At 32.2% G+C, this 14,257-nt stretch overlaps 1 protein-coding gene across 11 annotated transcripts in view; it reads left to right on the forward strand.

Moving 5' to 3' along the window:
- NBEA (neurobeachin) overlaps nt 1-14,257 on the forward strand; it is a 739,922-nt gene that overhangs the window by 98,998 nt on the left and 626,667 nt on the right. For all 11 annotated transcript variants that reach the window (XM_031655705.1, XM_031655707.1, XM_031655708.1 and 8 more), the window contains exons 2-6: nt 1,120-1,351; nt 5,066-5,166; nt 5,424-5,519; nt 8,709-8,830; nt 10,413-10,539. In XM_031655705.1, coding sequence (XP_031511565.1) covers nt 1,120-1,351; nt 5,066-5,166; nt 5,424-5,519; nt 8,709-8,830; nt 10,413-10,539 — 678 coding nt within the window. The remainder of the gene's footprint in view (nt 1-1,119; nt 1,352-5,065; nt 5,167-5,423; nt 5,520-8,708; nt 8,831-10,412; nt 10,540-14,257) is intronic.

Consider the following 14,257-nt stretch of genomic DNA (forward strand, 5'->3'; position numbering starts at 1 on the left):
TGCTTCCTCTTTTCTCATCTACTCATATTTTATGTCTTCCTTCGTGCTTTATATAACTTTTAGCCACCTTCAGTGTTTTTTGGAATAAAGTAGTGTATGCATACATACATATACATCTTTGTTCCTAGAATTTACCACTTTTAGTGCATGGTTTTTATCTTGGACATTCATATATTCTAGTTCCCAGAACAGTAACTTCTAGACTTCAATAAATTATTTATTGAATGAACGAAGGAATCAATGACTTCAAATTTGTGAGGCGTTGTATATGATTATTATTTTATTCCTAAATCTTATTCTTTAGACCAAAAGGATATCCAGTTTGACAGTGTTCTTTTTTAAGAATGATGCTTATAACTGAATATAATAGTTCCTATGGGATTCCATCAGCAGAGAGTAAAAGAGTATTATTATGTCATTTTATTCTATGTGTATTTGTCTGCTACTGTACTTAAAATACCAAATAGGAGGGGCAGTATGACTTTGGACTCACTTGCCATAATGCTGAAGTCAAATGTGTTGCTGTTAAATCAGCTTTCTTTTACCCAATTCACATTTGTGCTTTAAAAAAAAGTTTTACAAGACCTTGCATATTTCTGTTCAACTTATTTTTTAACATTCATTCCATTATTTCAGTATTTATTATAAGTTGTATCAGTTTCATATTTCTTCATCTTCTATATATGGAGTTTATGCCCCAGTTACATCTCCTTATCTGTAAGACTAGTAATACCAAAAAAGAAAATGAATTTCATGTCTTAAAATTTATCATTAGTAAATTCTATATTTTCTGTTGATTATCACTTTTAAAGGCCAAACCCTCTTTTTAGGAATTTTTCCTGAATCCCACCCAGGAATCACATGCTGTAGTTTGCTCTATTTTACTAGATTTGAAAGCAGTCTTTTCCATTTATGTGGAAATTAGATTTCTGTTCCCTAGTTTCAATGCTTACAACACCTTTCACTTACCTGTAGCTCTTATACTTTTGATCAAAATTAATTTTATACCAGAAGCCAGGAAATTTTTTAGAGTAGTAGTTTTGAATTCTTGTTATTTCATTCTACTGTTATCAGTAGCCTCCCATGTTAACACCATTGTTTCTTTCTGTTTACTTTCAGCTGGTTGGTGGAGAATTTGACTTGGAGATGAACTTTATTATCCAGGATGCTGAGAGTATAACATGCATGACAGAGCTTTTGGAGCACTGTGATGTAACATGTCAAGCAGAAATATGGAGCATGTTTACAGCCATTCTACGAAAAAGTGTTCGGAATTTACAGACTAGCACAGAAGTTGGGCTAATTGAACAAGTATTGCTGAAAATGAGTGCAGTAGATGACATGATAGCAGGTATGGGGTTGTCTGACAGGAAAGTATAACTTAAATGTTTATAAAGTTTCACATACTTCCCTTTATATTCCATAGGTAATGTAGACTTGTTGACACTACTTTGATTTAAAATAAATGGAAATGTATGGAAATTTTACTTTTTATATTAATGGAAAACGTGAAGAGTGGAAGAAGAAAAACATAATTACTGTAGTAGACAAACATAATTACTGATGTTGTTTTCTAAATTTTAGAAAATCTCAGTACCATGGAGTGCTATGAAATCTATCAGAAAAATAAACAGTATCTTTTTGTGTAGTATTTCATTAAGCTTTTACATAATTAAAATACCACAATAGGTATTACAGTTCTGTATAATGAGCATTTTACCAAATTCTCCTAGTTCTGTGCCCCTCAATCTGGCATAAATGCAACTATGACAGGAGGTACTAGAAGTCTTAGATAAGCATGTTGTATCTTTTGGACATGTCCATTTTGGAAGAAACTTGTATTAAAATAAACTAATAGATTATGGGCTAGAACATAAAATTCACCAAGAATTTCAAGATAAAAATACTAATGTTTTGCTTGTTTGGGTTATTTCAAACAGTAACTTTGAAATCTATAATTTTTTCACCACCAACCCTTTACTACCTTGCACACTCATTCTCCTGTGTGGCTGGATGCATTTCAGAAAAGTGTTTTGAGTATTATTCCAGAGCAAGTATCATTCCAGAAAATAAGTTTAAAGTTTGAAATGTTTATTTTTTGTAAGCCATGAATTTTCAGCCTAAGTATCTTCTGACATAAAAGCATTTTCGTAATTACACAAGTGCTGATATTACCCTCCACAGTATCATTCCTGATCCGGGAAAGTAGTTCAGATACCAGAGAATACTCTTTAACATTTTGGCTTATGCATTTAATTATTTTTAAAATTTATGGAACAAAACATTAAACAAGAAAGAATGGAATGAAAAATGGGTTAAAAAAGAATGCAAAATTGCAAAAAGAATGCTTTTAATTTAAATATTTCAAAAAATTTGATTTTCTGAGAAAATATATTAAAAATCATATCTAATTACCTTCAGGGTGGCATATATCTTTTTTTAGAATGGTTTAGCAGTCCCTGTATGGGGTACTGATGGCTAGCTTGATGAAAAATGAGATTTAGACATCTGTTTCTTAAAATACCTTTTTAATAAAGATATATTAATAGTAGCATTACTATAAATTCTAGAGTTACTTAATAGGAATGTATTAATATAGACTTATGTGTACACATGTTTTGTACGACATCACATGATCTTTCAATTCTTATATCTGAGCTTAAGCTCTTTTTTTTTTTTTTCTTTTGTAAACTGGCTGCTACTCTATGGAGTGCAGTTTAGAGAATGAGCCAAAATTACACATATAGTAATTTACTGGTACATAATTCATCAGCACTGAAACGTAACAGTGACAGTACCGTAGAAGTTCATATCTTGACATTGCTATTATATAAAGCTCCTTAATTCTCTTATCTTTTTCTCAGTAATAATATTAATAACACAAAACTTTCACTTTTTGTAATTTCTAGCATTTCCCTTCAAAAGAGCTTGATGTTGGAAGGATATGAAAAAAGGGAATAAGTGTCAGAAAAATACCTCTGTCTTGCTTTTTAATAGAGAAATTAAACTTTGAATATTATACTAAGGAAGAACCGGCAGCCACCAAAACACTACTAACATTCATATCTGAATGTATTGTAGTATGTTAAGTTCAATGGGGTCCTTTTTATTTAATAATATAGTATAAGTGTCACTAGAAGTGGCTAAATTAAATATGTATAGCAAATTGATGAGAAAATTTCATGGTGTTAGTATTTTTTCTTTTAAAAAAAATCATTTCTGATTACTTTCAATCTTGTTCTCCAGAAAAGAAGACCTTCTATAATAGAATTAAACTGAGCTGCTTGGTTGTGTTACATATACAATATATAAGTAATTACTATTTTTTCTCTTTTAAAAATAATTTCTGATTGTTTTTAATCTTGTTCTCCAGAAAATATCTTCTGTAATAGAATTAAACTGAGCTGCTTCGTTGTGTTACATATATAATATGCAAGGAATTTTTTAAAATTTCTAATTAAATACAAAGTTAATAGATTACTTTTTGTGACATACATGGGAGATAAGATAAAGACTTGTATAACTTGAAAAAAAATTTAGATGTTGCAAATATTTTAAAAAGTTTTTTTAAAGTATTTTATGTAAACCTTTAAGAAATCTTCTGTAAAGGTTGCCATTGCAGCTAATTGCTTACAAATACTTCATATTATAGAAACATTAAATGGACTAAGACAAAAATACTTCATATTAGCTTAGGGTTTTTACAGTACTTGAATTTTTTATAGAAACATGCTTTTTGACCTATATATACTAATATTTTCATACATTTTTGTTGCTTAAGTGATGACATGTTTTATTTCGTTAAAATATTACTCTGAAAGTAGCATATCCACTGTCACACTTTTATTGTAGAGATTACTTGCTTATTGTGTGTTAAATAAAATTATTTATGAATTGATTAATTATTGATGAAAATAAGCATACTAAGTTTCAATTTTGAAATATACAAATGACAAATATTTTTTAAAGTCTCAAATTCCAGTTATTAATCTGTGATATGATATTGAATAATACACATTATATATCAGTACTAAGTATTTCAGCTTACCCTAACCTAACCTTTTTATTAATTGATTATAAGCTTTTAGAATATATATGTGTATTGCTTTGTAATAACCTTTGTAGTATGTTTCATTCTTAAGTGCTTTAGAAATTGGGGAAATGAAGTATAAAAGTTTAGATGTTCAATTTCTTGCAAAGAACAATGGCAGAAGAAGTATTAATCACAATATGTAGAGAAAGCAATCAGAGACAAGAGATTAAATGTGTAATTTTTCTCATTATTAGGTGTGCTGGTCTGTTATATGCACATATACACTCACACTAGCATGATGGATACCATTAGTAATGTACTTACAGACTAGTGTGTAAGAGTGAGGGTTCTGAAACTATACTGTCTGGGTTTGAATCCTGATTCTACCACTTACTAGGTCTGTGTTCTTGAGCAATGTGAATAAATTATCTGTGCCACAATTTACTCATTTTACAAGGGGATAAAAATGGTACTTACCTCATAGGCTTGGTATGAGGATTTGTGAGGTTAGTATATGTAAACCACTTGGAATAATGTCTCACCTGGAGTAAGTGGTAAAAATTGCTAGTGGGCCAAGGAATATACCAAGAATATATTAAGAATGGACAATTCTGAAAGACAATATAGTCAGCTGTTACTTTTTCATTTGACAATAACCAATTTACAATTTTACATCTTTGTATATTTTCATATTTTTACCTACCTTTCCCTGCACACAGCAGGCTGTGTTGTGGTGTGTGTGTGTATGTGTTCTGGGAATATATAAAATCTATTTTACATTTCTGCTAAGAGAGCTTAATTGCATTGGTGATTTAATGGGGGAAAATCATATAATTGAAATAAATTATTTTGGTTATTTAATGAGTTAAAAATTGTTAATTGGGATGGCTATTCATGAGAACATTTAGCTGTATTAGATACATATATATATAGAGAGATGACAATGACAACTTTTATCTTTCAAAAAGTATATTACCTTGACAGATGGCAGCTCATGACTAGAGTTCAGAATAACTTTATTTTCCTTTGAAGATCTTCTAGTTGATATGTTGGGGGTTCTTGCCAGCTACAGCATCACTGTCAAGGAGTTGAAGCTTTTGTTCAGCATGCTTCGAGGAGAAAGTGGAATCTGGGTAAGCTGTGGTCAGAGGGAAAGGTATTCAGTATTAGTTCATTAATACTTAATGTTCAAAAGTTTGTCTCTAGAGAGCTATATACTTGAATTTATAATGGAAATTGCTTTCCTCTTAAATGATTTAGTAAATGTTTTATAAATGATTTAAAATTAATTTTCTCTCTAGTTAAAAAACAGTCCAGTGGCTAACGTGGTATATTAAGTATTGTTGTTAAATTTGTACAGTGATATTTATTTCTTTTATTGTTTCCCCAGCCAAGACATGCAGTAAAATTATTATCAGTTCTTAATCAGATGCCACAGAGACACGGTCCTGATACTTTTTTCAATTTCCCTGGTTGTAGTGCTGCGGTAAGTTTTAAATACATGTGCTGATTTTTATTTATTTTTAGGTCAACTTTAGTAAGGTTTAATTTACATATAATAAAATTTACCAGTTTAGAAAGTACAATTTGATGAGTTTGGAAGTCCTACAACCACTACTATATAATGATTTCAACAATTCCATCACTTCCCCAAATTCCCTTGTGCCTGTTGGAAGACATTCCCCCCTACCCATCCTCACTCCTTACTACCTCTGATTTACTTTGTGTTCCTATAGTTTAGCCTTTTCTAGATTGTCATATAAATAAAATCATACAGTATAGTCTTTTTTTTTTTTTTTGACGGAGTCTTGCTGTCACCCAGGCTGGAGTTCAGTGGTGTGATCGCAGCTCACTGCAACCTCTGCCTCCCCGGTTCAAGCAATTCTCCTGCCTTAGCCTCCCGAGTAGATGGTATTATACACACCCGCCACTGTGCCCAGCTAATTTTTGTATTTTTAGTAGAGACGGGGTTTTACCATGTTGGCCAGGCTGCTGTCAAACTCCTGACCTGCTGTTTGCCCGCCTAGGCCCACGAAAGTGCTGGGATCACAGGTGTGAGCCCCTGCACCCGGCCTGGTATATTGTGTTTTGTATCAGGCTTCTTTCACTTACCATGATGCTTTTGAAATTTTCTATGTTGTAGTTTTAATTGCTGTTTTATTCTCTTGTCTTTTTTTTTGTTTGTTTTTGAGTAGTATTGCATTTTATGGATATACCACAGTTTATCCATCCTATCCATTCACTAGTTGATGGACTTTTGAGTTTCTGGTTTTTGGCTGTTATAAATAAAACTGCTGTGAACATTTGAGCACAGGTCTTTCTATGGACATATGTTTTCTTATATTTCTATTAAATACCTGAGTGAGATTGATGGGTTTTATGGTAACTGCCTGTTTACTTTCATGAGAAACTGTCTACTTGTTTTCTGTATTAGAACATTGTACATTTTCATAAGCTGTGTATGAGAGTCCCACTTGATCTGCATCCTGGACATTTTCAGTCTTTTAAATTTGAGGGATTTAAATGGTTGTGTATAGTAGTCCCGCCTTATCCATGGGGGATATATGTTCTAAGACTGGCTCAGTAGATACCTGAAACTGTGGATGGTACTGAACCATGTATATAATATATACTATGTTTTTTTCCTCTATATACATACCTGTGATAAAGATTAATTTGCAAACTGGGTACAGAAAGAGATTAACAACAATAACTAATAATAAAACATAACAATTATAGCAATATATTATAGTAAAACTTTTGTGAGTGTTGTCTCTCCCTCCTTCTCCTCCCTCATTGTCTCTCTTTCAAAATATCTTACTGTACTGTACTCACCTGTTTTTGGACTGTGGTTGACCGTGGGTAACTGAAACCATGAAACCACAGATAAGAGGGGAATCTACTGTAATGGTGCCTCATCATAGTTTTAATTTTGCATTTCATTCATGACTGATCATGATGAGCATTTTTCATGTGGCCATTCTTATATCTTCATTTGTGATGTTCTGTTCAGATCTTCTGTTCATGTAAAAATTTTGGTTGTTTATCTTATTATCCTAAGAGTTCATTATATATTTGGAATGTAAGTTCATCTGTTAGATCAAGGTAAAATATTCCCTGTTTTAAAGAGTCAAGAAAAGTTACATATTGTTTGACAATAAAATGTTATTTATATTGTATGATAATAAAACTGCCTGAACTAGTGGCTTAAATACTAAAATCTGAAAGGTTACTATAGGGTTTAACTCTTCATTTGAAATTGTGTGTGTGTGTGTGTGTGCGCGCGCGCGCACACATGTGTATGTGTGTATGTATATATTTTTTTTAACAACAAGTACTTAGAAATCTTTGACTACTTTGAGATTATTTATTGGCCACCTACAGAGTATTTTCTATATCTTCAGTCATTATACTTGGAGTATACTACATTCCTTACTCTTGAAGAACTCTGATGGCTGGACATGCAGATACAGCTTGTTACAATAAGAGTTATAAATGACATTGTAGATTTAGGTACTCATAACTATGGGAACACAGTTGAAAAGAGAAATCACGCTAGGTTGAAGTCCAGGAAAGCTTCACAGATGAGGAACATATTAGTCTGCCATTAAAGAATAATTGAGATTTTGTTGGAAGGAAGAATAATTTGGATAGAAGCAACATGATGTATAGAAAGAGGAACTGTAAAAGAAGTGGAATAGCTGGTATATTTAGATGTACTTTGGAATGTGGGTTTGGGTAGTAGAGGAGGATACAATCAAAAGGGTTTGTTGGAGCCATAGCATGTGGGAAGTCTTGTATAACCTGAAAAAATTTAAATTTTATTCTGAATGCAGAAGATTTTTGACATAGAAGGGCCGTGTTTTATTTGAGAAAGGCCATTATCAGCAATATGAAGATCTGTTTGGGGAACAGGTTAATTTTAAAATCATAATGGGTAATTATCTTTTATGTAGAATTTGGATAAAGCCTAGGAAAATAAATAAATCCATTCAGATGTTTCTTGAAGTCAGGTGAAATAATCAGCTACTTTCTCATTTATTCCTTAGAATGGCTACATTTTATTTGATTGCTATTTTCAAGGGAGTGCTATATTTTTCCTTTTCTGCTTTTGAATGGATCTGAATCCTTTTTGTTTATAAATATCAGTGGTTAAGTTTCTGAGTAATAAATGTCATGCTTTGCCTTTCTTGGTTTCAATGTTGTTAGCATTATAAACATTATCTCTTAATGCTTGCATGTCTTCAATATTGATTCCGTTAACATTTTCTAGCTCGGTCATTTTTGGCTTTAAATATTCAATCTCCTTTAACCAAATGGGTTACTACTGAAAACCATAGAAAACTGAAATTGGGAGGCTTATATGTAAGAGATTGTATACTGATGAAACTAGATGGGGACTTCTTGGAGTATAGTCTGAAACCCGCTATGTAACCTAGAGATAAAATCTAATTCACTGAGTATTTGAAAATTGAATGCTTCTATAATCAACAAATACTATTTAGGTATAGTTAGATTGTTTTAATAAAATACTAGCTTTTATTTTATGGATTTGTTTGTGATTTTCTGATATTTATACTTTGATTGTTATTTAATCTGCAAAAGCCGTATTTGACGTTAGCTACTATCACATTTCTTTAACTGATACTTTTGTACCTTTCTCATTGCCTTGTAGGCAATTGCCTTGCCTCCTATTGCAAAGTGGCCTTATCAGAATGGCTTCACGTTAAACACTTGGTTTCGTATGGATCCATTAAATAACATTAATGTTGACAAGGATAAACCTTATCTTTATTGGTAAGTAAATGTTTAATTTTAGGACTTTTTTCTTTAAGTACTTGAATTCTATAAATGTATAATCTCAAGGCAACTCAGATAGAATATATATATATGCATATATGCTAAAACTGTGAAGACACTGTAAATCAGTTTTATTTATGTGTGTATATATGCATTTATTTTGCTATTGATTCTAGGTCATCTGCCTCACGATTATCATTCTTTTTCAATTACAGTTTAAAAGTCAAAGGTACAGACTTTCTGTCCCAGTCTCCTTCAATGTATATCAGTTGTGGGAATTTTAGTGAGGATTGCTGGTCCCTGAAAAAAATTCCAAACTTTTACCAGATTTCATTCATTTTTGCCTTTTCACTTACTTTGTTCTATTAGCATAACTGACATATGCTTGAAAATTGTTAATAATAACTACGTAAGAAATTATAAGGTAAGATTATTTGGTGTGGACAACTAGAATGAGTTGATCAACCTAACAATGTGTTGATCTGTAAGGGTTGAAAGCTTGGTAATTTTAGTATGCCAGTAATGATGCACAGTCAGCATACTTATGAATAAGAACATCAAACATTCATTGATTGCCATATTATATGCTAGGCATTGTAAATGTTTATATATATGAACTCATTTAATACTTGCAATACTCTGAAATAAGACTGCCTGTGTTCAAGTTCTGGCTTCACCACCTACTATTCACCCTGTATTTTTGGTGTCTTCAACTATAAGATGAGAACAGTAATAGTGTCTATCCCATAGGATTTAATGAGAGAATCATATTTAAAGCTCTTTGTTTAATGGCTGGGTCAGAAATGTGAGCAAAGAAATACGTGACCTATTACTATCTTCTAAAATTCTATTATAAAATATTATATATGGATAAAATGAGAGCAAGTTTTAAATAAGCATCTGAACTTCCAAACATAAATGGGGTTGGACTTCAGAGTGGTCATTTTGGGAGGTCATACATTAATTTCAGTGGTACCTTCATTTTTCAATGATTAAACATTTTTCTACATTGTGATTAAATTTACAGCTAAGGGGAATGCTTCTGTAGAAGAAAACAACTATATTTCATAGTTACATCTTTTTATTTTTTTAAACTAAAAATGTACTGTTTTACTTGATCAGCTGCATTATTTATCAACCTTGACTCTGACCAAGTTTTTTTTTCTTTTTGTTGTTAATTTGTAAGCTCTTTTCAAAGGATTATAGAGCAGATTGTTATTTAAAATGTGAACTTTGTGTAAACGTGTTCTGTATTTGCTGATTGCAAATGGTCCTTAAAAGTAGATAAAGTCTACTTGGTGGTAGGTTTTTGTTGGCAATTAATTTGTTTTTAAGTATTTCTGAGATATTAGATTGAAATACTAAAAGCTTTCATAGTCTTTTGTTTCCCAGTTTAAATTTCTTATATTTACTTATAACTAAACCTTTTATATTTTTGTTTAGTTTTTATTTGACACATATTAAACTGCTTCTACTGTACAGGGAAATAAGTTTTATTTTCATAAGAATGTTTAATAGCCATTAGGTGTTTAGTTCTTTTTATCAGAGGATATTATACCATTGTCAGTTGTCTTTGCAGTTTTCGTACTAGCAAAGGAGTTGGTTACTCTGCTCATTTTGTTGGCAACTGTTTAATAGTCACATCATTGAAGTCCAAAGGGAAAGGTTTTCAGCATTGTGTGAAATACGATTTTCAGCCACGCAAGGTAGGTAAAAGTAAATATTTTTATAACTCACCTGTTATGACAGAATTCTTAACTCTTTTATAACCTCTGTAGTATTCTCTTTCACTGGTTTTCCTATGCTTTTAATGGTTTTCTCTTATCCTTGTCTGCGTTTCCTTTTTATTTTTATGTTTGATTTTTATCTTCTATAAAATCAGTGTTTTGATCTTCTGTGATGTATTTCTGTTACCGTCTCTCATTATCTCAGTCTGATCTGTTCTATGGCGTTCTTTCGATAAATACTTATTATTTACTGAGTATTGGACACCATTGTAGGCACTAGGGATTTATAAGTATTTGCCCCTTTTTAAAAAAGCTAAATGTTAAACCCTCAGATTAAGCAATGCACCGTTACTTTTTTTGTGTGTGTGTGGGAGATTCACCTAATCCTAGTAGTTCTGAGTCTTGTTTCCTAAGATGGAAGGTTTTGTTAATTTCTGATGCTTTAGTAATGCTGGCTTCAAGGAGAAGAATGTTGCTGTGCTATTAGTTTTGGCTCATGAAATGTGTCTTTACTTAATATCCTAAATAATAGCAGAGACAAGGCCAAAACACATTTTAAAAACTGCTCTAAAGAGAAAATGCAGAGAACTGTGCAACTGTATGATTAGAATTATAAGAGATAATTCATTCATAATTAGATGGCATTTTCTAGAGAGATTTTCCTGCCTGTCTACCAGAGTCCGTCTTTGTGTCAGAATAACAAACTATCTGAAAGTCCAGATGAAAGAAAACAAGGACAGAGTGCAAAGGAGTTCCCGTCACACATGTTTAAGGCTTTGTTCCCTTCCAGGTTCAGGGTTCTTTCTTGGGTATATGACAGTGAGATTGTCAACATTTTTTAGGGCACACTGACTCCTCCTGACAGAAATATCGCCTTACTCTTTGTGATTAATGGTACAATCGTAACAGATATGATGAACCCAGATGCGGTGAGGGGGAGGTCTTTATTTCTTTTTCATATCTTTTTTGTTTGTTTTCTTGTTACTTACGATCTGATGTGTGTCTTGCTATATACAGAGAAATTATTTTGGGTGGTATTTTCAAAAATTTGTTTAAATTTTACATGATTCTAACGAAAAATATATGCTTTATATTTAATGTCAGTTATTGTCATTTCTATTAAAGAATATCAATTTAACAATAATCCATTAATATATACTTAGAAAATAGTTTAAAAAGCAATGATTCTGAATACATATATTTGTTCATTATAATGTTGTATTCTTTCTTTTTTAATACAAATAGATTATTTTAATACCAGTCACATTGCCTTTGCTCTGGAAATTCTGTTTTATTAGAATTAAGGTGAGACCAAGATAGTTTGCTAAAAGTGCCAAATTATTTTGAATTTCAGTGGAATTGATTAGAAGTACAGTTGTTGGTATCATAAGTTTTCATGTTAGGATTGTGTGTTTTTAACAAATATTCTAGGTAACTTTTCTCATCAGACAATTTTAGGAAACAGTGGTTTAAAGAATACACATGCAGACAATTAGAGTGAAGTTATAACCAAATGAAATTGTCATTAACCAATAAAAAGCACTTTAACCCATTTGTTCTCACTTTTTCTATTTTGTGTCTTCTTCACTGTTTACTTGTGGAAAACACATTCTCCTTTGTAAAGCTCTCAATATGCAGTGATTCTAAGGGGTCTAGTTAGGAGCAGGTCCAGAGAATGATGTGGATTTTAAAAAGTCTTCTGTGAAGATTCTCACAAACCTTGAAACATCACAAATATTTGCTTTTACTGTGTTTCATTATAATAAGTTCATTCTCTTATTTATTCCTTTCTTTAGTTTTCCACAGATGCCCTAGCTAAGTTGTTGTTATCCTTCCTAATAAGAGATTTACTGGCCTTTCAAAAAGAAATCTTTACATTAAAACTTTTGCTTTCCGAGCTGCACTACTTAACCAGCTGTTAGAACTTGTGAAAATGGATATAAACCATTAGCATGTTACCTAATGGTAATATGTGCTCTAGACATATTAGCTACTGTTGATATCATGTTGTACTTTTTAATCTTCAATTTATTTTCATATCTTTGTATATATATATATATATATATATATCGTGGATTCTTAATATAGATCTTTTTTTTCCTTATTACTGGTTGTGTCCTTTTATAAATTTCTTTTTGAGTCTCAAACTAAATGCAGACTTCACTATATATGCATAATATCACTATGCACACATAGTTTTCAAGTTTATTTTTATTTTCTTTAGTCAAGGTATATCAGATCAAAAGTTAGGCTTTTTTTTTTTTTTTAACCATTGAAAAACTCACTTGTGTCATCTGTAGAGTACAGTTTGATGTACCAAGGAAAGAGAAAAGTTACTTTTCTTGTGAATAAGTACTATGGTCTTTACTGGGATCAGCTCATTAATCAGTGCATTTGTTTATTCATTCATTTAATTTTATCATATATTATTGTTATAACCAAAAGCAAACCTTGATAAACTCCAAATCTGAATAATTTTTCTGTATTAATTATCTTAAGTTAATGGTACCCTTACCCATCTAAGTGAAAATTGGAAGCCATCTTAGACTCCCCTTTTGTATGTTAACACTTCCTATCAGTTCTGTTAGTTAGCTCCCATCCTCACTTTAAAATTATTAATGCCTTTGGCTAGGCATTGGCTCAAGCCTGTAATCCCAGCACTTTGGGAGGCGGTAGGCGGATCACGAGGTCAGGAGGATCAGAGACCATCTAAGCTAGCAGTGAAACCCGTCTACCTAAAAATACAAAAAAAAACCAAAAAAACTAGCCGGGGCCAGTGGCTCAAGCCTGTAATCCCAACTTTGGGAGGCAGAGGCAGGCAGATCATGAGAGAATCAGGAGATGGAGACCATCACAAGCTAACGGTGAAACCCGTCTCTACTAAAAAATACAAAAAACTAGCCAGGCGAGGGTGGCGGACACCTGTCCCAACTACTCAGGAGGCTGAGGCAGGAGAATGGAGTGAACTCCAGGCCGGAGGCTTGCAGTGAGACTGTGAGATCGGCCACTGCACTTAACCTGGGCGACAGGCCCGAACTCCATCTCAAAAAAAAAAAAATTATTAATGCCTTTGCCTTAGTTCAATGGAAGCTTATGGTGTCTTACCTAAACCTTTGCGGTGTTTCTTCAGTTTTGTCTTTATCCACACTTGCCTACCTATCTCACCTCCACATTGCTGCAGTTATTTTCTTTAACTATGGAGCTGATTGTTTTAACTTTCCTCCTCAGAATTATTTGGTTATACCACTTTATGCAAAAAACAAAGGCCAGGTTCCTAAAGGTCTGTTTACAATCTGGTCTTTGCCTGTTTTTGTTTTTGTTTTTGCTTTTTTTCCTGCTAAACCTACACACTGAGGAAAATTTTGTCAACCATTTGTGCTGTATCATATTAAGATTCTGCCTGGAATTTTTTTTAACCCCTGTCTACTGAACAATTCCTTTTCATCCTTAAAGCTTAGTCTTACGGTTCATTTTATTCTTTCAGTGAATACTTCTATGATAGTCTTTCTTCTCTATTTGTCTTTCCTTCCCAGTTACTTATAGTAATTATTTGTATTACTCCCACATCTGTATTTTAGATACTCTCTATTGTTCTCATAACTGTTTCTCTAGTGAAACTTCCTTCCGTGTGTGTATGTTGTCTGTCTTTATATACCCATGATCCAAGGTTGGGACAAGATACTTGGCATAAAGTAGG

Source organism: Papio anubis, chromosome 15 (assembly GCF_008728515.1).
Source record: "Papio anubis isolate 15944 chromosome 15, Panubis1.0, whole genome shotgun sequence".
NCBI classification, from domain to species: Eukaryota; Metazoa; Chordata; class Mammalia; order Primates; family Cercopithecidae; genus Papio; species Papio anubis.